Consider the following 24,068-nt stretch of genomic DNA (forward strand, 5'->3'; position numbering starts at 1 on the left):
CCTTGTCAAATAATTGATTTGTGTATTTTCACTTCTAAATAAAAATCGATATAACTCTATTTTTTGTGGCTTTTTCCAAACGTACGGCCCTAGAATAAATATTATTCCTAACTCGTGCGGAAAGTGTGTTCCTCGCCCGCTATTGCGTCGTTCGGGTCAACGGCAGTCTCGTGCGTGAAATTATCACTTTCCGCACTAGTTAGGAAAATAACTATTTTATGATGTCGATATTTTCCAAGTTATGGGGGGAAATAGTGACAGTTAGAGGTTAGAGTTAGAGCATAACTATTGAATTGTCTCGTTAATTATGAGTTTTACGACAAAAATGTAGGTATATATAATACAAAAATAGAACTTAGTAGATAGAATTAACTTTTACATAATTTTGAATTTTGATCTCTTTCATTTTTTTTACGAATATTTAAAATTGTTTCAAATATGATTTCCTACAATTATTTCTTTTTGACAATTTTTTTCGTGCGGTTGATATTTTCCGAGTTAGCGGGAATATATTAAAAAGGGGTGGGGGAGCATAAATATTGAATTGAATCTTGTTTCCGAGCTGCCCCAAATTTTATAATTCTAACCTTTAGGGGAGGTCAATAGTGGTGTAAATTTAAAATTGCGACTGAATTCCGCTGAAGGGTTAGCCGTCATATTGATTTTAAAGGAGAACCGTTGATGCTAAATACCTCCACCATTTTCAACTTTTTTGCTCTACTGCTCATTATTTATAATAGTTCCCAGGTAGCAAGACTGTTTAACGCGCTCTATCTGAATCTGCGTTCCATTAGTGTGCAGATGGGTTATAGGTATAGATAGGGCTATTATAGCAATCGCCATTAAACCGGTTTTTGGTACGAAAATATTGATTAGCAATTAAATTTAAGCATGAATTGTAATTTCGATTACCAAATATCGAATTCCAATTGTGAGTTCTTTCAAAAATCGTGCATGCAGCACTCTGCTTTGAATAACCCTGTTCAAAACATCCTATTTGTGATGATAATTGCTTGTCCTGAAAACGATAATCTTGATTGTAATACAAAAAAACCTATTCATTTTTGTAATTTCAAAAGTATTTGGTCATCATCATCATCAATGGCGTTATAACTCTTCGAGACTCTGCCACATTTTTTATTATTTAAAATCAATACAGCTGCCCACGATGTGATATTTGATACCGTTCACGTTATCAACACCAGTAATAAAAATTTAATGTGTTTCTCGGTCGATGATCGAAATGCCACATCAGCGACTTGTTAATTATTGTGTTTTGACTGGAATAAGAATGTGAATTTTAACCGAATTTTTAACGTGCATACAAAAATTGCACATACAATTTTTTTTGTTTATGCTTATTTTTTATTATAATAAATATGTTGATTTTCACCCATTCGTGAGCAAAAATTTGGTTGTTTTGACTTCTGAGTAATACCAAAAAGTCAAAAATCGTTATAACTGAAAAAACTCGACAGATTTATGCTCGATAAACTCATAATAGTACTCATAAAGCTAATAAAATATTTTTGATCTTTTCGTTTCACATGATTCACTGAGCGTTGGCTTATTTTTTAATATTTTTCCTTTTTTTTTTTAATTCATTGAATTATAGCGTTGATTGAGATATTAGAGGCCGTCCAATATATCAATCAACGATTATAGTGAATATGCTTATTTAATTTAAAAATAAAATAATTCTATCCTCTTCTTCTTGCTGTGCCTGTCCGTGACGAATGTTGGCGATCTCCATGGCATGGCAATCTTTATTTTATCTGCAGCAATGCAGGAAAGCTTCACATATGTTGAGTTGAACCAGGTTCTGAGGTTCTTTAACCAGGATGTTCTTCTTCTTCCTGGACCTCGCTTTCCAAATATTTTTCCTTGGAGAATGGTTTGTAGGAGGGCATATCTGGATTCATTTCGCATAATGTGTCCAAAGTATTCCAACTTTTGAGATTTGATGGTCTCGGTTTTTCCCCATTCTTCTGTAAGGACCTCCTCATTTGTGACCCGATCAGTCAATGGGATTTTAAGAATTCTATTATAAGTTCAAAAAAAAATTCAAAAAAATATGCTTGAAATATTTATTTCAAACTCTAAGCTCACCCCACCTTAAGGATAGCTATGACACGAATTTGATAGGCAAGCCATGCAAGTCGTTTTTGTCTATGTATGAAATTTAATAAAAAAATGTCTCATCCGGAAAGCAGATGGGTGCAGGTCGACCTATATTCGGATCTTAGACTATAACGTATATATATTTTTGTAGAGTTTTGCTATCAGCCGTTGATGATTTGCTGATGAACGCTACTCGTGTTATTTCTTTCCGTTCATGTTCACAAGAGCATGTGTTAACAAGTAATTGGACTTCGTAAGTCCTAGGTTTTCATCCAAAGTAATCGAAAGTAGAACTGGAAGTCGATATTTTAACTCTTCGTGTAACTTTGCGTCGATTCATATACGATTTTACTAATTTTGGATCATATTCATTTACATTCATACCATACTTTGAGTCACTTTAAAACAGATACTTGCGGTTGCAACTCTAAAACTGAAGTCCGATGTTAAATTACTCATCTTTAATACCATCCTTGTGTTATAATCTTTTATTCGAAACCTCATTATTTGTCATTATACCTGTATTAATACGGAGGAGTTGTATGTAGGAGGACAGACGGAAAGACACTCATGAAACCGGAAGTATATATTTGTTCTCGCCTTGCGAAGGCTCGTCGAATAATATATCACTTTTACTATTCCGGTGACTTTAAAACAGTATTTCCGGTCCCATTTGTAAAACCGGAAGTACTTGGTAAAATTTCTCACCTTTAGTACCATCCTTGGATTATAAGCTTTCATTCGCCACCTCATTTGTCATTCAACCTGGTATAGTGACGGAAGAGTTATATTCGCGGTCGGACGGACCGACGGACAGACAGCCTTGGTCAAATTGCTCATCTTTAGTACCATCCTTGGATTATAAGCTTTCATTCGACACCTCATTTGTCATTCTACCTGGTACAGTAACGGAGGAGTTATATTCGCGATCAGGCAGACCGACGGACCAAATTGCTCATCTTTAGTACCATCGTTAGATTATAATCGTTCATTCGAAACCTCATTTGTCATTTTCCCTGGCATGATGACGGAGAGAAGTTACATTTGCGGTCGGACGGACAGATGGACAGGCAGCCTTGGTCAAATTTCTCATCTTTAGTACCATCCTTGGTTATAAGCTTTCATTCGACACCTTATTGGTCATTCTACCTGGTACAGTGACGGAGGAGTTATATTCGCGGTCAGGCAGACCGACGGACCAAATTGCTCAACTTTAGTACCATCGTTGGATTATAATTGTTCATTTGAAACCTCATTTGTCATTTTCCCTGGCATAATGACGGAGAAGTTACATTCGCGGTCGGACGGACAAATGGACCGACAGCCTTGGTCAAATTTTTCATCTTTAGTACCATCCTCGGTTATAAGCTTTCATTCGAAACCTTATTTGTCATTCTACCTGGTACAGTGACGGAGGAGTTATATTCGCGGTCAGGCAGACCGACGGACCAAATTGCTTATCTTTAGTACCATCGTTGGATTATAACCATTCATTCGACACCTCATTTGTCATTCTACCTGGCATAATGACGGAGTAGTTACATTCGCGGTCGGACGGACAGATGGACAGACAGCCTTGGTCAAATTTATCAGCTTTAGTACCATCCTTGGATTATAGGCTTTCATTCGACACCTCATTCGCTATTCTACCTGGTACAGTGACGGAGGAGTTATATTCGCGGTCAGGCAGACCGACGGACCAAATTGCTCATCTTTAGTACCATCCTTGGTTATAAGCTTTCATTAAATGTTCTAAACATTAATTACATTTTCATTCTAAATTAGACAATTAGACAAATTTGAGTGATATAATTGTTCTTCCCTGGTATAATTTTATAATATTGGGACATGAGAAGTAGGTAACAAACTATGATGAACCAATATGCGAAATAGATTTTTCCAATACTTTTGGTTTAGATTTTACCACGAGATACGAGCACAGTATTTATCCGAGTAAAATTTTCAGCGAGAACCCGTCCTTAAACCTCCTAGAAAATGAAAAGTTCGCACCTCATATATAAAACGATTTCGAGTCATCTTAGCGAGACCGCACCTGCATACCTCTCTGTACTGAAACTAAACTATCAGCTGACTATAAAGTCTGGAGTCCGCGCTTCGCTTAGATATATATTGCGTTATTTCTCCGATAGAGGCAGCATCTCTCGGGAAAGAATCTTTTCTCTCTGTTGCACTGCGACTTGGGGACCTCTCTTTCATACAACGGCCGGCCTTAACAAATTTAATTTATAAAATACCTAGGGTAAATTTAGTGGGCGCAAACAAACGGACATTGGCAACTATAAATGAAGGCATACGAGTAATGGTACGACTGGGCAAGAATATGTATGCACTACAATGTGTAATAATGCCAAACATGTCACATGACATGATAGTAGGAGTGGACGAATTGGCAGAAAAACATGTAGTGATAGATTTTAAAAATAATACGATGAAACTAACAGAAGAAAAAGAAAAAGAACAGGACAAGGAACATGAGAAACAAAATACGGACGAATCAGGTAAAGAACAAACAGTGGAAATGAATTTGGCAGCGAAGCAAGGACAAAGAAGAAAAAGGAGAAAAGGTCAGAAAAAGATAAAAGAAAATGAAACCTGTGGCTCCTCAAAAGAAGAGTTGAGCCCAGAAGAAGAAAATTTGAGAGTATCAGAAACAAAGGAAACCTGGGATTCCTCAAAAGAAGAGACGGGCTCAGGAGAAGAAGAAATAAAGCTAAAAAATGAAAGTGAAAAGAATATGATTGAAACAGTGGTATTTGAAGAGGAGGTATATGCAAACGAGGATGCAGAATGCACGGTAAACATGTGTGAAGAATCTGAGAAAAAAGACAGAAAATTGATATGTGGAGAAGGGAAAGAAAAAGAATTGCGGTTGATGTTAAGAAACTACGAAAATTTGATCAATGAGGAAAACAGAGTGGCTAAAAAGTACGAACATTCATTTGAGGTGAAAAACTTGGGAAATTTTCGATCAAAGACTTACCCGATTCCATACAAGTATCGACAAGAGGTGAAAGAAGAAATAAATAAAATGTTGGAAGATCAAATCATCGAAAGATGTGATTCACCGTATGTTAACCCGATTGTGATAGTAAAGAAAAGCAGTGGAGAATTGAGATTATGTTTAGATGCCAGGAATATCAACCAGCACACTGTATCACAATATGAATCACCTCTAAACATCGAGGCCATTTTTGGAAGAATCACCGGGTCACACATATTTTCGAAAATTGACTTAAAACACAGTTTTTGGTTGATACCGTTAGCTGAAAAGTGTAGAAACTACACCGCTTTTTCTATTGATGGTATTGTCTACCGGTTTAAGGTAGTGCCGTTTGGATTGCAGAGTGCTTGTGCTGCACTCGTCCGAGCTCTACATACCATTTTGAATCGCCACGAAGATTTCATAGTTCATTATATCGATGATTTATTAATTTTTTCACAAGATACTCAGAGTCATCTGAAACACATAGAAATAATTCTGGAAGAATTGGACACAGCGGGATTGAAATTAAACATTGAAAAATGTCAATTTTTTCAAAAAGAAGTCATTTATTTGGGTTTTCAATTGGACACCAAAACAGTAAGATTATCCGAAGACAGAGTCAAGCTCATAGATGAATACCCAAGACCAAGGAATTTGAAAACATTGAGAGGTTTTCTTGGCACGATTAATTATTTTAAAAAACTGATTCCCGATTTGAGCCAAAAGGAAATCCCTCTGATAAAGTTGCTTAAAAAAGGAATAAAATGGAATTGGAAAGAAGAACAGGAGGAAGCTTTCGAAACATTAAAACGAGAATTCGCAAAAGGAACGAAAATATACCACCCCATTTACAATTTACCTTTTATACTCCGAACTGATGCGTCCATACAAAAATTTGCAGGAGTTCTGTCTCAAATACAAAACGACCAAGAAGTGCCGATATGTTTTATATCGCGAGTGACTAAAACACATGAGAGAAAATATAGTGTTACAGAATTGGAGTTTGCCAGTGTACTATATTGCGTAAACAAATTGAGGTTTTACTTATTGGGAGCAAAATTCACAATCGAAACAGACCATGCAGCTTTAGTACCATGAAGAATAGATTAGTAAATAATAGAATACATAGAGGCATTCTATTATTACAGGAGTATGATTTTGAGTTCCGATATATAAAAGGAAAAGACAACATAATAGCCGACGCTCTAACACGGGATGAGGACACGGGAAAAAAGGAAACAATTACTCTACAGGTGGGACTAAATAGATTAATACAAGAAGAAGGGATATATTCGTTAAATGAGATAAGGACAAACCAAGAAGACCTAGAGGAAAGAGAGAAAAGAAGAGCGGAAGTAGAAAATGACATATATTTTAAGAGAATAGACGGAAAGGAACTATATTTAGTGACACAGACATTGGCCGAAAAGATAATAAAGAAATTACATGAGGACAATGGGCATATCGGTAGCAGAAAAGTTTGGCTCGTTTTTAGGGAAAATTACATCAGCCGACAGGATTACCGCATTGCAAAGGAAATTACCCAGAAGTGCGATGTATGTCAAAAATATAAGAGTCGGAATTTCAAAAACGAAAATGTTGCCAAAAATATTGAAGCCCGAAACAAACTAGACATTGTAGCAATAGATATGTTAAGCGATCTAATTATGACCACTAAAAGGAACAAACATATTCTGGTAATGGTGGATGTGTTTTCAAAATACGTAAAATTATATAGTTGCCGCACCACAAAGGGGGAGGAGATATTAAGAAAAATCGACAATTTTATAGCCATAGTAGGAACACCAAAAAAGATTCTACTGGACAATGCAACGTATTTCCGAAATGATCGTTTCAAGGGACAACTTCGAGAACGAGGAATAGAGACAAATTTTGTCAGCATCAGGCATCCACAGAGTAATCCTTCGGAACGATTCATACAGGAAGTGACGAAATTTCTTCGCATTGCAACAGATGGTCAACATCGCCACTGGGACAGGAAAATGGCGGAAATAGAAAGGTATCTAAATACAATTCCGAGCACAGTAACAAAAGAGACCCCAGAATACATCATGAAGGGTGTATTGCCGATAAGGCCATGGGAAGACCAAGAGCCAAAAGAATATCAACAGGTGATTGAAACCGTACAGAGAAGATTACGGCGAAGCAACGAAAAATATATCCAAAGACAGGAACAAAATAGAAAAAGAAGACCAGTGACTTTCCAAAAGGGTGAAAAAGTACTCGTGAGGGCATTACGAGTATCAAATCTTCCTGGGGGCATTTGCGCAAAGTTGATGCCTGTTTTCGAAGGCCCGTACATCGTGAATAATGAAAATGGGATAAATAGTTATGAGTTGAGGCACAGGAACTCGGAAAAGATCCGAGGAATTTATAATATTCACGATGTATACAAATATCACGAATAAAAGACAGAATTACATGAAGTAGATAGTAAGTTAGGATATAAGACGTAGATTAAAGTAAGGAAATATACAGGGAGTTGGTTTTGCCTCCAGAAAATTTATTTAAAAATGCAGATAAATTTTATCGAATACAAGGCGGGGATTTGTTATATTTCTATTTGAAATGAAAATTAAATTTTGATAATTATAAACAGAGTTCAATTTAATATAAAATATTTTCAATTTTCTCAACCACGGGCATATAAATTTAAAACAACCTGTATACAACAAATTGTTATATGTAATTTTAGGAAGTGATTAGAATAAGCGTACGAAACTCGGAACAATGTGCTTAGATAAACAAAGTGAATGACGCGTACCATTATCGTTCTTCTCGGAAGGTCGATCATTAGCCTATGCTAAATAAAACTCAGTGAAATAGATGATAGTTCATTATCGTTTTTCGCGGAAGGTTTCGATCATTAGCCTATGCTAAATAAGACTCATTTGAAAGAGAGAATAGGTCATTAAAATTTGTAAATAGTTAGAAAGTATTTTAGAATGGGAATTAAATATTTTCTTTTGAAATCCATTAAGCATATTTAGAAAGATTAAAAATTGGTTTTGAGGAATATTACGAATGGGAGTTGGTGGTGGAAGATTGATTTGTGAATCTGGAAGGGATATTTAGAAAGTAGGGGAATGGATGACAAAGTGAGGGCAGAATGTTTTGAGCTGTCGAGAAGTGAAGTCGAGTAGTAGACGGTAGTGTTCGAGGAGTGAGAAAGCCGGTGTAGTTCCGTGAGTGTGGAGTATCTATCGTGGAACGAGAAGTAGGCCAGGTCGAGAGTAAAAGAACCTCCTTGAGCCCAGAGTGTCCCGGTAGCTGATAGCAGTTTCGAAAAAGGTAGAACACAGCATCACGACAAAAGCAGGAACGAGAGCTATTCGAGCTAGTTTTTCAAAGGAGAACATCACTGGAAGCCAGGACGAGGTTTGATCGCAGCCAAGGATAGCAGGAAAGGGTCTTGTGTGAAGACATTTTCAGTTCACCAGGAAAAGGTCAGTCTCATTTGTTTGGACATGAATGTATGGGTTTTTCGTATTAAATTCCACATAAAAAATTGAATAACATAATCAATAATATCAGAAAAGCTTCATCAAACTTAAATAGAGTTGTTCCTAATAACTCCTAATAGTTAAATGTTAATAAAAACTTTCAATTGAAAACCAAAAGGAAATAAGATTCCCATTTGTAAATGTTATGTTTAAGAATAATAATAAATAGCAAATATTAAGCATTGATTGCCTTTTAAATAAAATAAAAAATATTTTGATTATAATTGTAACCCATATGTGTATTTTTTTTACTCTTTTCTTTTCTATCCCGATTAGGAACCATTAAGAAATATTTAGAAGCCACGGAAGTAAGTAATTAATTTATAATTCGCCCTGAGATTGAAAACATATTGATATGTGATCTGGTTAATTAATTAGATTAGTATTAATACATTGATTAAATTAAGTAACATATAAGAATATTATCTCATATCAATAATCAAGATCACATCAATATATATACAGGGTGTTTCAGAAAAAGGTAACACGATTTCTAGGATAGGTGAAAAATTAAAAAATAATTGGGGTTTGCTTACTAAATAATTTTTGTAACGGCATGCGTTTTCACGATACAGGGCGTCGAAGAACAAAAAATTTTACACATTTTTTTTACTATTTTTTCGAAACTACTGGTAACATCGTATATTATTCGTTATACAAAAATTGTTATTAAGCAAAATAAAATGTTGAAGTAATAAATACATATGTTATTTTATTTTAAGCTTTTATTAAAAAAGATAAAATAGAAGAATGCATGAGAAGAACAATAAAGAATGAAGCCAAAAATGTATTTAAGGATGGGGCCAAGTGGGGAAAATGTAAATTTAAATGTAAAATTAATAATAAAAAATTATTATTGTAAGTTTTGGACATATTTCATGTCATGGGATATGAAATTACGATTGGTAGGGATAACCAGACACATGAACTGAATAGAAGAATCGTTCTTGGGTGGGCAGCATTTGGAAAACTAAGAGAAACTTTTAAAAGTGAGTTGCCCACATGCCTAAAGAGAAAGGTATTTGATCAGTGCGTCCTCCCAGTCTTGACGTACGGATCAGAAACACTTACCTTAACTAAAGCCTCGGCTACCAAACTAAGAGTAACGCAGAGAAGAATGGAGCGGTCAATGTTAGGAATAACTCTGCAAGACAAAATCAAAAACGAAGAAATCAGGAGAAGAACAAAGGTGACTGACGTCATCGAAAGGCTAGCCAGGTTGAAGTGGAGATGGCCAGGACACATTGCCAGAATGACAGATGGGCGATGGACAGAAAGGTTATTGGAATGGAGGTCAAGAGAAGACAAGAGAAACGTCGGTCGACCGCCTACAAGATGGACTGACGACTTAAGAAAGCTAAATAAAAACTGGATGAGAGCGGCGCAGGATAGACGTGATTGGAAACGAGGGAGGGGGCCTATGTTCAGCAGTGGACATTTAAGGCTGAATGATGATTGTAAGTTTTTATTATTACCTCAAATGCGATTAAAATAATAACAAAGTTCTTTTACCGAGTTTCCGGTATAGGTACTTTTCGCAATCTCGTTTTCCATTTAGGTTCAAATGGCCACTTGGGTGTTACCTACGTAACGTTTAGGTAGGGGGAGGGGGGTACAGAAAAACGTTACGGTGCGTTACATGGGGGGGAGGGGGGGTAAAAAAATCTTCAAAAATTGCGTTACGTAATACTTGAACGCTCCCTTCTTCATTGTATTATCTTTCCATTTTCTACTTGTTCTACTAGGTATATCTAATAGTTCTACTTGTTCCTCTTGTTCCACTTATTCTACTTGTTGAAGATGTTCAACTTGTTCTTATTCTTTCTTTTATTATTGTTCTTGTTGCGCATGAGCTTCTTATATTGTCATTGGGGGACCGTAGCGAGGGCGTGGCTTCGTTTTATCTAAGCCAATGACAGCGACAAGCGACAACAAGGTGAACGTCACTACAGTCACGTAGCGGTAGCTTCTCGTTTCAACTGACGCTTTTGAAATGTGCTTAGTTAAATAAGGTACGTTGGTTGAGTTGAAAGCAAGGACATAGAGGGATGAACTGAATATATTTTACTCATGTAATAAAGGCAAAAGAATGTTCAAGACATTTTTTTTAGTTCTTTATTTAAGTAGATATTATTTTTTGGAGAGAACATTATCGAATAAGAATTTAAAAGCTCTTCATAAACCTATATAATATAATATCTACCTATAATTAAGTATTTTTTATTAGCTTAGTCTACACTGAGAAAAATGTTCATCCCATTTTGTCTTTTTTCTTTCTGGTATTATTGGTCTTTTTATTTTTGCTCTAATCTGTTTTTCTATTTCTTCGTGTTCTTTATGTACCTACCTGTTTTATTCTTCTTTTCCTTGTGATTCTTGTTATTGTTCATTCTGTTCTTCTTGTTACTCCCATTCTCTTTTTCTTATGGTTCTGAGTGTCCATTCTGTTTTTCCTGTTCTTCCCGTTCCCCATTTTTTTAGTTATTTCTTTGGGACCGTTCAAGTATTACGTAACGCAGGTTGTGGGGGAGGGGGGTCTAAAATTGCATTACGTAATAGGTAAACGTCCATTACAGTGCGTTACGTAGGGGGGAGGGGGGTCAAAATGTTCAAAAATCTCGTTACGTACCTAATACTTGAACGCTCCCTTCGGTATTTTTCTTCTTCTGCTGGTCTTTAATTTATTCCTTTTTTCTTATTTTTCATGGTATTAGGTAGATAATTTTCTGTTTTCTACTTGTTCAACTACTTATTTAGGTAATAGTTCTGCTTGTTCCAATTATTCCAATGTCCAAAACATAGCTAACATGTCAAAGAAAAAAAGTGATATTATGCCGATGTATGCTTTTGCCCTGGGGGTGAGTCAATACTTTTCGAGATATTTGCGATATAAGTATTAATTTGTTCATTTTTCAACAATAAAATAGTTATTTTCCTAATACGTGCAGAAAGTCATACTTTTCCGCACGCGACTGCAATTTGGCGAACGACGCGAAGCGGGAGTTCGGCAAGCAGTCGAGTGCGGAAAAGAGACTTTATGCAAGCGTTAGGAACAATATTTTTTCTATGAGTCTTTAAAAAATGATCAAATCTTAATCAATTAATTTACTTAATATGAAAATACATACACAAATTAATTCTTTGACCAGGTTGTCAAAACCAAACTTTCAGCATACCTAATTGGTTAGCATGACGACGATCTTGGTTTCCATGACGACAATTCAAAACCACTGTTATTGTCTACTGATTTGACTTTCGAATATTATGTCAAAATTATTTTATTTCATCGAATTCTCGGATTAATTTCATTAAAACATGAACACAATAAGATATATTTGAAATAAATTGGTAAATAATATCTAAATACAGTAAAACCTCCATAGAACGGACCTCTCTTATTTAACGGACTTCGGATATATCTAACGGACAAAAAATCCTGTCAAATGTAAAAAAAATTGAAAACCGAATTCTGGAAGAAAAATCAGCAAGGACAGGTTCTCGGCACTGCTTTGTGCTAACGCCGATGGATCGCTTGGATTGACTGCTATAATTAGGTTTGTTCTAGCAAACAGTCAAATTAATTAGAAACCGTCAGCAAACAGTTAGTCAGTGAGAGAACATAATACAGTCACCAGTGCTATCCCCTCTACTCGCGCTGGTCCGCTATTCGCTGATGGTTTCAAACCGTTTGAAACTGATGCTAGAACAAACCTATTGTTGGCAAATCTCATAAACTTAGAGCTGTCAAAGATATAATGCATTATCTGCCCTTTTCATATTATAGCTCTAATAAGGCATAAGGCATGGTTCAAGGGCCGGCGTTAACGGGTCTGCAAGGCACGCACTGCAGGCGGGAGCCCCTGTTTGGGGGCGCCAAAACGAACTTTTTTCTGCTGGTGCTATACAAAATACCTACTAATGTAAACGAAACCGAAGGGCGCCTATGCTAGTTTTGTAGGCGGGCGCCTTATACCCTAGCGTCGCAATCACAGATATTTGTACCTGCATATCTGCAGTGTAAAAGCACAGTTAAAGCTTATGAAAAATTATTCTTATTCGCCCAATTCGAAATCGAATATTTCATCCTGAAATAACGAAAAACTCATTAAAACTTTTTTTAAATGTTTAAAAAAAAGCTTTTTTTTTTATTTTTTATAAAAGTTTCTAGCACCAAAACTATACGAGTTACGCTCAAAATAAAGTTGGCCCCTTTTTCGGTAAAAGAAATCGTGAAAATCTGCCCCTATTTCGCACCCCAAACAAAATTTATCATTAGCGCTTTACCATTTACTTTAAATATTTATTTTTATATGATCTGTAAGTTTGACCGGTTCGAAGTTCTTATTTTTGAAAAAATTTGGTTTCGTAGTAAAAAAAAACGTTTTTTATTTTGGAAAAATGCCTTTCTTTTCAAAATAACTTAAAAAGTGAGTGATGCGAAAAATCTCAAAGACTAAAGAAATGTAGGTCTTGCTTTAAAAATATTTTGGCTTAATTTTGTTTTTCTGTAAGACAAAACTTGGTTAAGATATGGCTGTTTAAAATTTGCATATTATACTCGTGATTAGTGACTCGTTCAAGCCCTTTCAAATAGAACCCTTTAAAAAATAAGCGCTTTGAACCGGTTAGTAATTTGTAAGTCAATAATGATTAGTTTCATTTGGAGTGCTAAATAGGCGGAGATTTTCACAATGTTTTTACCAAAAAATGGAATTAACTGTATTTTGAGCGTAACTGGCTTAGTTTTGATGCTAGAAACTTTTGTAAAAAATAAAGCTTCTTGAAAACACTTTAAAAAATGTTCTAATGAGTTTCCCCGAAAAGTATTTCATTTTTGGTTATTTCACGTTGAAATATTCGATTTGGAATTTGACAATAAGAAAAACTTTTCATGAGCTACAACTTTTCTTTTACTCAGTCAATAGATTTCATTTTTGTTTCATTTTTTTTATTAGATAGTACCTACATTTTTGCTAACAATATTCTTTTCGATCGAATACTTACTGTTTGAACTATTTGCGAAAAATCGTCTAAAAACGTGGTTTTTTTCTTAAACAATACACATTTTTACCCATAAATAACTCGAAAAGTATTGAATTGGCCAATTCGGTGGTGACACTGAAAATTACACGGTATCGCCATATTTTACGTTGATTTACTGGGCTGTAACACATAGGTATTTGTTACACACGTCGCATTTAGTAATTTTTTAAAGGTTGCCCCGTTTCCAATTCTGCGGGGGAGGGGGGGCGACGGAGTTTGTTACGCCACTGAGTAGAATAGAACATGTCTAGGTACCACTAAAAAGAGGAAGACCATAGTTCTAAAGATGGCTTTGTAACTCGAAAGCGATGAGCTAGGAAACTACACACTTTACACACTTCAAAAATACCTTTATCATACTTTTTTTTCCCATTCTTTCAGTTGTCACAAGTGTGTACAAAACATATCAGTCTTTTCAATTATTCTTTTCCTACCTCTGATCTACCGCCTTTTTCCATGATTGATCCCAGATATGTAAAGTTAGCTACTTCCTCTTTGTCTTTTGTCTTCCATTTATATTAATTTTATTTTCTTGGTTATTGTTTTTCGAGTTTCGTTTTTCTTTATTTATCTCAAGGCCCATTATTGTCGACTTTCTTCTTGTTGTTGTTGCTTTATATAGTCCGTCTATCCGGAATTTTATATTTTTCCTAATTTTAATAGATTTCCTTTTTGTAACATTTTAAGCCAAAATTAATGCATCAAGTAGGTTGTGCCGATAGTAGGTTATGGACAAATCGCATGACAACACCATCTGTCAAATATTGTTGTTTGTAAACAGACTTAAGATTTGTAAAATAATGTCGCAAGTATATAAAAAAAAGAAAAGTGGTGGAATATTTGTATAGAAAGGGTGTCCGAAACGTTAAAAAATTAGTGCAATTGACTGAACTCGGAAAAAGTGCAGAGTATGAGACAATAAAGAGGATAAAAAAAGGCATAAATATGAGACATAGACCAGTTTCGGGTAGACCGCGTAAGATTCGCGGAAACAATTTAAATGCTTTAGTGGCTTTAGGACGACAAAATCCGCGCCTAGAGTTTCGAAAATTAGCGAACAGATTTGGAAATCAACGAATAATAAGAGTGTGCCCAGAAACTGTCCGCATGTCACTGAAAAAGCAAGGCTACATATCAAGGAATCCAAAAAAAATCGCTACAACAATGACACCTCTGCAAAGGCAACGAAGAATAGATTTTTGTCAACGTTTTCGAGAAGATAATTTTGATAATGTCTTTATCCAGCTTGGTGCAAATCATCTAAAAGTCCTATCAAGATAAAATGTTACCGTTCAAATATCCAAATTTCCCACTAAAATAATGGTTTGGGGAGCAATATCTCAGCGTGGTGCTACACCTTTCTGTATAGTTAATGGTACCTTTTGATAGTGCGAAATATTGTGACATCCTAAATGGGTTTTTTCTTGAAACGGCTCATGTTTTATATCCAGAGGGGTGGCGTTTTCAGCAAGATAATGCAAGATGCCATACTTCTGCTTATACTCAAGCTTGGATGCATGAACACGAATTGGCAACAATTCCGTGGCCAGCAGCATCTCCAGATCTTAGCCCCATTGAAAACATATGGGGACTGATGAAGATTGAAGTGGAACGTGCAGCGCCACGAGATAAAGAAGGTTTGATTCGCTCAGTTTTACAGGCCTGGAACACCATTACCGAAAATTATGGCCTTGACCTAGTTTCGGGTGTACCTGGACGTTTAGTTAAAGTGTAGTTTTAAATGGAGGTTGTATAAGTAAATGGGATGAATTATTTGTTGAAATTTTATATTTCAAGTGATAGAAATAAATAACTTAAAATTATAATTCTGCTTTCTTTTTTCCGGATACTTTCTAGACGGACTATAGTTGGGATTATAGGTTAACAAAAATATCTAAATATGGCTCTTAACTGACAAAAAGAAAAAGGTAAAATTTAGATATACTTATACCTATGTGCCCTATTTTTTTCCTGTACCTAATATTGTAGGTTGTGTAGCTTTATGTTGAGTGTTCGGAGTATTAAGGTTTCGAACGCCAACCGGATTGCATGTAATCCCCATCCACCACATTCCATAACAATAAAATTCAAAAGGCAAAAAAACTTGCCATCTTTAGAAAGATTGAGCCTCAAAAAAGAGGCGTCCAGAGCACCAAGTTAATGATTTTGTTAGAAATAACCAACCCCCAGCCACTGTGCTGTGTGAAACCTGCAAGAAGGGGTAGCTCTTGTAAAGCGTGGTGGGGATGACATCCTAGCGAGCAGGGATGTGACAAAATGGCCTGCGGAGACTCTGATAGTCGCGATTTTCGCTCTACGACGCGTCACGGCGCCGTTTTTGACTCGCATTTTCGGAGGCTAAAAGTTAGTCTTGGCGCCGTTCTTGCCGATTTCAAAATTGAAAAGTTGGTCGGATTTTCTGAAAATTGGTTGAATTTTTGACGAAATTTAAAAGTCGGAAAAATAAAAACGTCAAAATTGATCCTGCTATTTGGGGTAAACTGCGATCCGGGCAGGGACGGAGGATGGGTACAGGTAAGAAGATCTAATTTTATTTAAATTATTACCACTCCACTTCAGATGTCGTTCCCAAAATACAAAACGTTCATTCATTAAAGTTACTTGATAAAAATAATTCTGATAATTTAATTTTATCTGACTCATTGACAATTCAGACATATGCATTTTAAAGTAGATGACTTTAAAATGATAGGTACCTAGGTATTGCTCATTAATATTTTTGAGTTTCGTTCCTGGGACGACTTTATTAAAAGACAGTTTATTCGAATACATGAAATCAACTTTAACTTCAGAATACAGTCAGAAAAATTTAAACATGTGATTTATCTTTAAAAGGATAACCATATGCAATGATGACAATTAAATTCTCCTGTTAGTGATCGCACAGTACCTACCTAAAGCATGAGAAAACATCACTATCCCGACATGGTTATACCTAAGTATTTGGTCTTACATTTAGTTGACATCTCAATATTAATACCAAACTCATGTTATTTTAAAACATAAATGATGTATCCTTGATATGTTATTGACTTACTACTTAATAGTGATATTTTCTTTCTACCGATTTCCTCTTTTAATATTGGTATAAGCATCTGAGGATACTGCATTCTGTTGTGGTATTTGCGACACAATTGGTTTCTTTTAATATAATTAGAACCGTTTCTTCAATTTCTTCTCTTTTTACCATCTGTTTCTTTTTGGGCTATACTTGAATCTTTCCCTTGAACACTATGTTTATTTTCCCATGCGTGTTATACATATTTGAGATCTATCAAATTCTCTATTTTTGATATAATATTTACTTATTCTAACATTTAATGGTCTTGTTTCACCTAAATAAAAATCTTCTCATGCATAAGGTATTTTATAATTCTTTGTTATTTCCTGCTATTCATTATTAGATGTTTTAGATAAAATAGATCTCCATCTGTTTGTCGTTTTGAATGATTTTGAAAAGTTGAATTTATTTCCTATCGTTTTGTTATTCCGATTATTTCAATCATAGGATATTTTGACCAATAGAAAGCTACAGAAATAAAAATTAAACTGATTATTTTTTGATGATTTTAACTTCCAATCGTATAGTAAAATATTTGATCACGTGTTTAATTCTGTCCAATCAGATTAAAATTATACTGAGAATTATCTACTGTAGAAAATTACCGATAGAATTTTTAAGTAGATTGTTTCTGTTTAATGGCAACCAGTTTCCTAGTTTTGACAACTGTCACATTTAAGAAAATATCCATAATATACGTATTAAAAAATAATCTTACGAATATCACACGACAGTAAGAATAAATAAGAAAATATTGCTTCATTTTTACTCAAATTTGTTGTCATTGTTGTCATTCAAATTTTCGAAAAACTGTCGCATTATTTTCAATTTATTCTCACTCTCTTGTGATATTATATCCGATAATTTTTAATAATATCCTTTCCCGTCGTCAAGTATATTACGTCAGATGCCCTTCGTTGCTACGAAAAAATACATTCAGTGACATTAATGACAATTAATGTTTTAAAAATTATAAAAGTGATGACTTTCAACCGTCAAATATTGATAACAACTGTGTGTTTAATTGTACTAATTTGTACTTACATAAATAAATTACAATAAAATTTTGGTTTTGAACAGTTTTATTTTTATTCATGAAATAATCTCAACAAATTGCACTCGATCTCTAAAATTATTATCGAATTTTTGCCCTCGTGACACTTTGACATAATTTCACTTCCCTTCGGGTCGTGAAATTAAAACTGTCAAAGTGTCACTCGGGAAAAATTCGATAATTTTAGAGCTCTTGTGCAATTAGGCAATTACTACTGATAATTCTTTTATGGTATTGTTATTTTCCTCGTATTATTTCTTGTGCATGTATAGGGCCTCGCTCTAAGTTGTTCTGTTCTATTCGATGTATTCTTGAAAATTCCTTATTTATAAACGGCAAAGAAATATTTTTCCTCTGGGAACAAATTTTTACTAGAACAAGTAATTTTTGGTCTACCTATGGTATAAGGATTTAATGATTCCTTTTTTAATATTGTGATTTGATTTGTAATAATTTAGATCTGTTGGTATGTATGTGTTGGTTTTTGACTCGCAGTTTTGGAGGCTAAAAGTTAGTCTTGGCGCCGTTCTTGCAGATTTCAAAATTGAAAAGTTGGTCGAATTTTCTGCAAATTGGTTGGATTTTTAACGAAATTTAAAATAGTACGTTCTTTAACGGTAAAATATTTCAAAACCTCTAAATTTTAAAGAACCGCTTGGATTGACATGAAATTTGGCATACCTATAGCTAACAAGTCAAAGAAAAAAAGTGATATTGTGCCGATATGTGCTTTTGCCCCAGGGGTGATTTTCACCCCCATCTTGGGGGCGAAAAAATTTTCGTCCAAAGTAAGTCCGGAAATGGATAAACTGACTAATTTTAAGTAACTATTGTTCTATAGATTTTTTTCATTAAGTCAATACTTTTCGAGTTATTTGCCAGTGAATATGTTCATTTTTTCAACAAAATAACCACGGTTTTAGACGGTTTTTCGCAAATAACTCAAATAATAAGTATTTTGTCGAAAAAACATTTGTAGCAAAAATATAACCTGTAAACAATTTAAAAAATGGTGTAAATATCACGTCTCTGTACCTAGTAGAAGCAGAGTTACAGCTAATTAAAAATTGGTTCATATTCGTCAAATTCCAAGTGGAATACTTTAACGTGAAATTACCAAAAATGAAGCACATTTCGGGGACAACTCATTACAACTTAATTTAAGTGTTTAAAAAAGCTTCATTTTTGTTTTATATAAAAAAATTCTAGCATCAAAAGTAAACAAGTTACGCTCAAAATAAAGTTAGTCCCTTTTTTTTGGTAAAAAAATCGGGAAAATCACCCCCTAATTAGTATCTCAAATAAACTTAATCGTTACGACTTCACAAGTTTCTTGACTCGTGTATGCATTGTTTATATAATCTGTAAGTTTCATCGGTTCAAAGTCCTTATTTTTAAAAGGGCTGTAGTTAAAAGGGGTTGAACGAGTCACTGATCACGAATGTATGCAAATTTAGAAACACCAAATCTTAATCAATTTTTGTCTAACATAAAAACAAAAAAATACATGATATTCAGAAAAGCAATGCTGACTTTTTTTGTTTTTTGAGATTTTTGGTATCTCTAACAATTTTTAAGTTATTTTGAAAACAAGCATATTTTTCAAAATTAAAATTTTTGAAAATTTTACTTTAAAACCAAATTTTTTTAAAAATAAGCACTTTGAATCGATGAAACTTACAGATCATATAAACACAACATAAGTAAAATAATTTGTGGAGCGGTAACGATTAAATTCATTTAAGTTGCTAATTAGGGGGTGGTCTTCCCGATTTTTTTTTTGCCAATGCCAAAACAAAAAGGATCAACTTTATTTTGAGCCTAACTTGATTAAATTGAATGCTAGAAACTTTTTATAAAAACAAAAATAAAGATTTTTTTAAACACTTTAAAAAAGTTAAAATGGGTTTTTCCCAAAAATTGCTTAATATTTTGGATATTTCACTTCGAAATATTCTATTTGAAATTTGGCTATAACTCTGGTTCTACGAGGTCCAGAGACCTAACGCGTACACCATGTTTTTTACTTTTTTACATGCTATATTTTTGCTAAGTACGTTTTTTTCGATAACATACTTACTTTTTGAGTTATTTGCGAAAAACTGTCTAAAAATGTAGTTATTTTGTTGAAAAATGGACATATTCACTCGCAAATAACTCGAAAAGTGTCGACTTGGCGAAAAAGCTCTATAGAACAAAAGTTACTTAAAATTAGTCAGTTTATCCATTCCGGACTTATTTTGGACATATATTTTTTCACCCTCAAGAGGGGGTGAAAGTCACCCACAGGGGAAAAGCACACATCGGCACAGTATCACTTTTTTTTCTTTAACATGTAAGCTATGCGTATGCCAAATTTCATGTCAATCTTTAAATCGGTTCTTTAAAATTTAGAGCAAAAACCGTGAAGGAATGGACTAAAAGTCGGAAAATAAAAACGTCAAAATTTATCCTGTAAATCCTGCTATTTGGGGTAAACTGCGATCTAGGCAGGGATGGAAAATTTGCATAGATCTAATTTTATTTAAATTTTTTTGAACAAAAATGTTTCAATTTAATATTTTGATTTGAAATGAGCCACACTTTTACTTTTTAAAATAGTTTATTTAACGTTTTATTTCAATACGTCTCATTTATAAGAAAATGAGACTTTAACTTTAATCAAAAAGCGATATATTATTCGACGCGCCTTAGCCAGGTGAGATCAAATAGGTACCTATATACTTACGGTTTTTATATCACTTTCGGTTAAAACATTGTAACAAGAACATTGTGTATAAACATTGTATTGAAACATTGTATAGAAAAGTCGAGCTCAAACAGGAAGAGTTCAAATATCCACTTCTGGTTCTACTTCCGGTTACGTTGGTTGAAAACTGAAAACCTAGCACTTAGGAAGTCCAATGTCCAATTATTTGCTATAGGTATATAATATCTAATATTGACTTATTTAATATTGAATAATATTTTATGAATCGAATTGACTATTTATTTTATATTCATAGTGCCTGAACTTTCTTGTTTATAAATAATAGTACAAGCATTGTTTTCATAATTTTGTGATAAAGAAAACAAAAATCTCTTCATTGTTTATCAGAATATTCCGCTTTAAATACATTATACGAGTTCGCCACTCAAGAGGGCCTTAATAGGTATTGACAATATTCGTTGGACTTCAAAAAAGTGCTAAAACAGGTCGATTTTTATTCCTAATGGGATATCTTTTAACAATATACCTAGATCAAGTCTCTTATTTGTCAACCCACTCCCTCCAGTATCTACCAAAACTCTTTAATTGTACCTACATAAATAGGGAATATGAATTTTTTCCATATTAACTCTATTCTTGTGAAAAATAATTAGTCTATTGTGAAAGTGTTACTTCTTCTTCTTATTTATGTGGCGTCTTCAACCGAAGATTGGTGACCATCATACGATGTTTCTCTATTTTATGCCGCATCTATTATGTTTGCTGTTTCTCAGCCAGGATTTTTTCTTTCTGTCCAAACCTCTTCTGCTTTCAGTCTTGTCTTTCAGGATAAGCTGCAGCAGACTGTACTTATCATTACATAACACATGGTCCAGATATGAGTATTTCTTCCTTTTAACAGTTGTTAACAATTCCATCTCTTTGTCCATTCCTCTCAATACCTCTGTGTTGATCAATCTGTCTGCTTTCAGTCTTGTCTTTCACGATAAGCTGCAGCAGACTGTACTTATCATTACATAACACATGGCCCAGATATGAGTCTTTCTTCCTTTTAACAGTTGTTAACAATTCCATCTCTTTGTCCATTCATCTTAATACCTCTGTATTGATCAATCTGTCTGTACAAGGTGTTCTCAATCTCAGTATGCATCGGCATAGTCACATTTCTAAAGCCTCTAATTTTTTATAGTTGCTGCTGTTAACGTCCACTCTTGTACTCCATACAGTCTAGAGTATCTACATAGCATTTCATGGAGCGCCTTCGTATGCTAACACTTCAATGCAATCATATTGCATCCAAGGATGCTATTCCTTGAAGAGGTTTCCAACATCCAAAAATAAGGACCTATTTTTATCAATACATGCACCTAAAAATAAATTATCCACAAGGAAAAAGTTTTCCTGTAGTTGGCTGTATACCATATAATACAAAAAAACAGTAAAATCCTGTATAAAAGGTATATTTAAAATCCCTTAAAAGGGCCACGGAACTTCTTAAGCCTGTGGAAGATGAAACAGTAAATGTTCTGGTTGACCTCTTTAACTGCATTTATAAATCAGGAGAAATACCTAAGGAATGGCTTCTGTCAACTTTTGTAATTATTCCAAAGAAAACAAACGCAAAACTATGCACCGACCATCGCACAATAAGCTTAATGGGACACACACTAAAAGTATTTCTTAAAGTGATACATACAAGAATTCACAAAAAACTAGACGCTGACATCAGTGATACTCAGTTCGGGTTTCGAAACGGACTTGGAACAAGGGAAGCACTATTTGCACTTAATATCATGTGCCAAAGATGCATGGATATTAACCAGGATATATATATATATATATATATATATATATATATATGTGCTTTATTGACTACAACAAGGCGTTCGATAAAGTTCGCCACGAACACCTGATGAGACTGTTGGTAGAGAAAAACTTGGATAAAAGGGACCTCAGAATTATCTTCAATATTTACTATAACCAGAAGGCGAATATTAGAGTAGAACGGGAAACAACCGAGGAACTCGAGATCAAAAAAGGCGTAAGGCAGGGATGCATACTCTCACCAACCTTGTTTAACTTATATTCAGAAGATATTATAAACAGAGCCCTTGCTGACCAAGATATAGGAGTTAAAATAAATGGCACTTTAATAAATAATTTGAGATACGCTGATGACACAGTATTAATAGCAGAAACCCCGGAAGATCTCCAAACACTGATAAACAGAATAGTAGAGTGCAGCGAAAAGTTCGGTTTATCACTTAACATCAAAAAAACAAAAATAATGATGGTGTCGAAATCTCCACAAAATTTTTCTGACATAACCGTACATGATCAAAGAATTGAGCGTGTTAGAAAATATAATTACCTGGGAACTGTTATTAATGAAAACAACGACAACTCTGAAGAAATCAAGATCAGAATAGAAAAAGCTAGAGCTACTTTTACCAAAATGAAAACAGTTTTATGCGGAAGAGAGCTAAGTTTAAATCTTAAAATTCGCCCCATGAGATGTTACGTGCTGTCAGTTCTTTTCTATGGAATGGAAGCTTGGACACTGAAAAAGATCGATACAAGGAAAATAGAAACATTCGAGATGTGGATGTACCGCAGGATACTGAGAATATCGTGGACAGAGAGAGTGACAAACATGGAAGTGTTGCGAAGGATGCAGAAAGAAAAAGAACTTGCGCTTACTATTAAAAAACGCAAACTGCAATACTTGGGACATATAATGAGGGGACAAAAGTACCAGCTACTACAATTAATTATTCAGGGAAAAATAATAGGTAAAAGATCCATTGACAGAAGAAAACATTCATGGTTAAAGAATTTAAGAGATTGGTACAAGTGCAGCAGCTGCCAATTATTTAGATCTACGGTATCAAAAATACGCATAGCCTTGATGATAGCCAAACTTCGGAACGAGGACGGCACCTGAAGAAGAAGAAGAAAAGGGCCACATCAAAATCACAACATAACTAGTTTTCGGCTGGGTTACCAGTCATTATCAGTGCTTACGTGCAATGTACATGCTAACCACCAAGATATTGTTTAACAAAAATATGTGGGTCAAAGCCCAGTAAAAGTTGTCCGTCAAGGAAACATTGGTTTAAAATGTTACATTAAGCTAGGATGTTTAAAATATTTGGCTAATCTGCCCCATCACACAATCATTGTCACTTGCCGTCATACTTTAAACATGTGAACAAGTCAAATCCACAGCTCAGATGTTACCTGAAACAGATTAGCCAAATATTTTAAACATCCTAGCTTAATGTAACATTTTAAACCAATGTTTCCTTGACGGACAACTTTTACTGGGCTTTGACCCACATATTTTTGTTAAACAATATCTTGGTGGTTAGCATGTACATTGCACGTAAGCATGATGATGACTGGTAAACCAGTCGAAAACTAGTTATGTTGTGATTTTGGTGTGGCCCTTTTGAGGGATTTTAAATATACCTTTTATACAGGATTTTACTGTTTTTTTTAAATAAATTAACCTGTCCATCGAAATTTGT

General features: G+C 34.4%; 1 protein-coding gene across 1 annotated transcript in view; it reads left to right on the plus strand.

Annotated features, from left to right (window-relative positions):
• The first annotated feature begins 16,010 nt into the window (after positions 1-16,010).
• LOC114329223 (protein dissatisfaction) overlaps positions 16,011-24,068 on the plus strand; it is a 167,586-nt gene continuing 159,528 nt past the window's right edge. Inside the window, exon 1 of the mRNA XM_028278265.2 lies at positions 16,011-16,227. Within this exon, the coding sequence (XP_028134066.2) occupies positions 16,218-16,227 (10 nt within the window). The 5' untranslated portion in view covers positions 16,011-16,217. The remainder of the gene's footprint in view (positions 16,228-24,068) is intronic.

The sequence above is a fragment of the Diabrotica virgifera genome, chromosome 7, assembly GCF_917563875.1.
Source record: "Diabrotica virgifera virgifera chromosome 7, PGI_DIABVI_V3a".
Lineage (NCBI taxonomy): Eukaryota > Metazoa > Arthropoda > Insecta > Coleoptera > Chrysomelidae > Diabrotica > Diabrotica virgifera.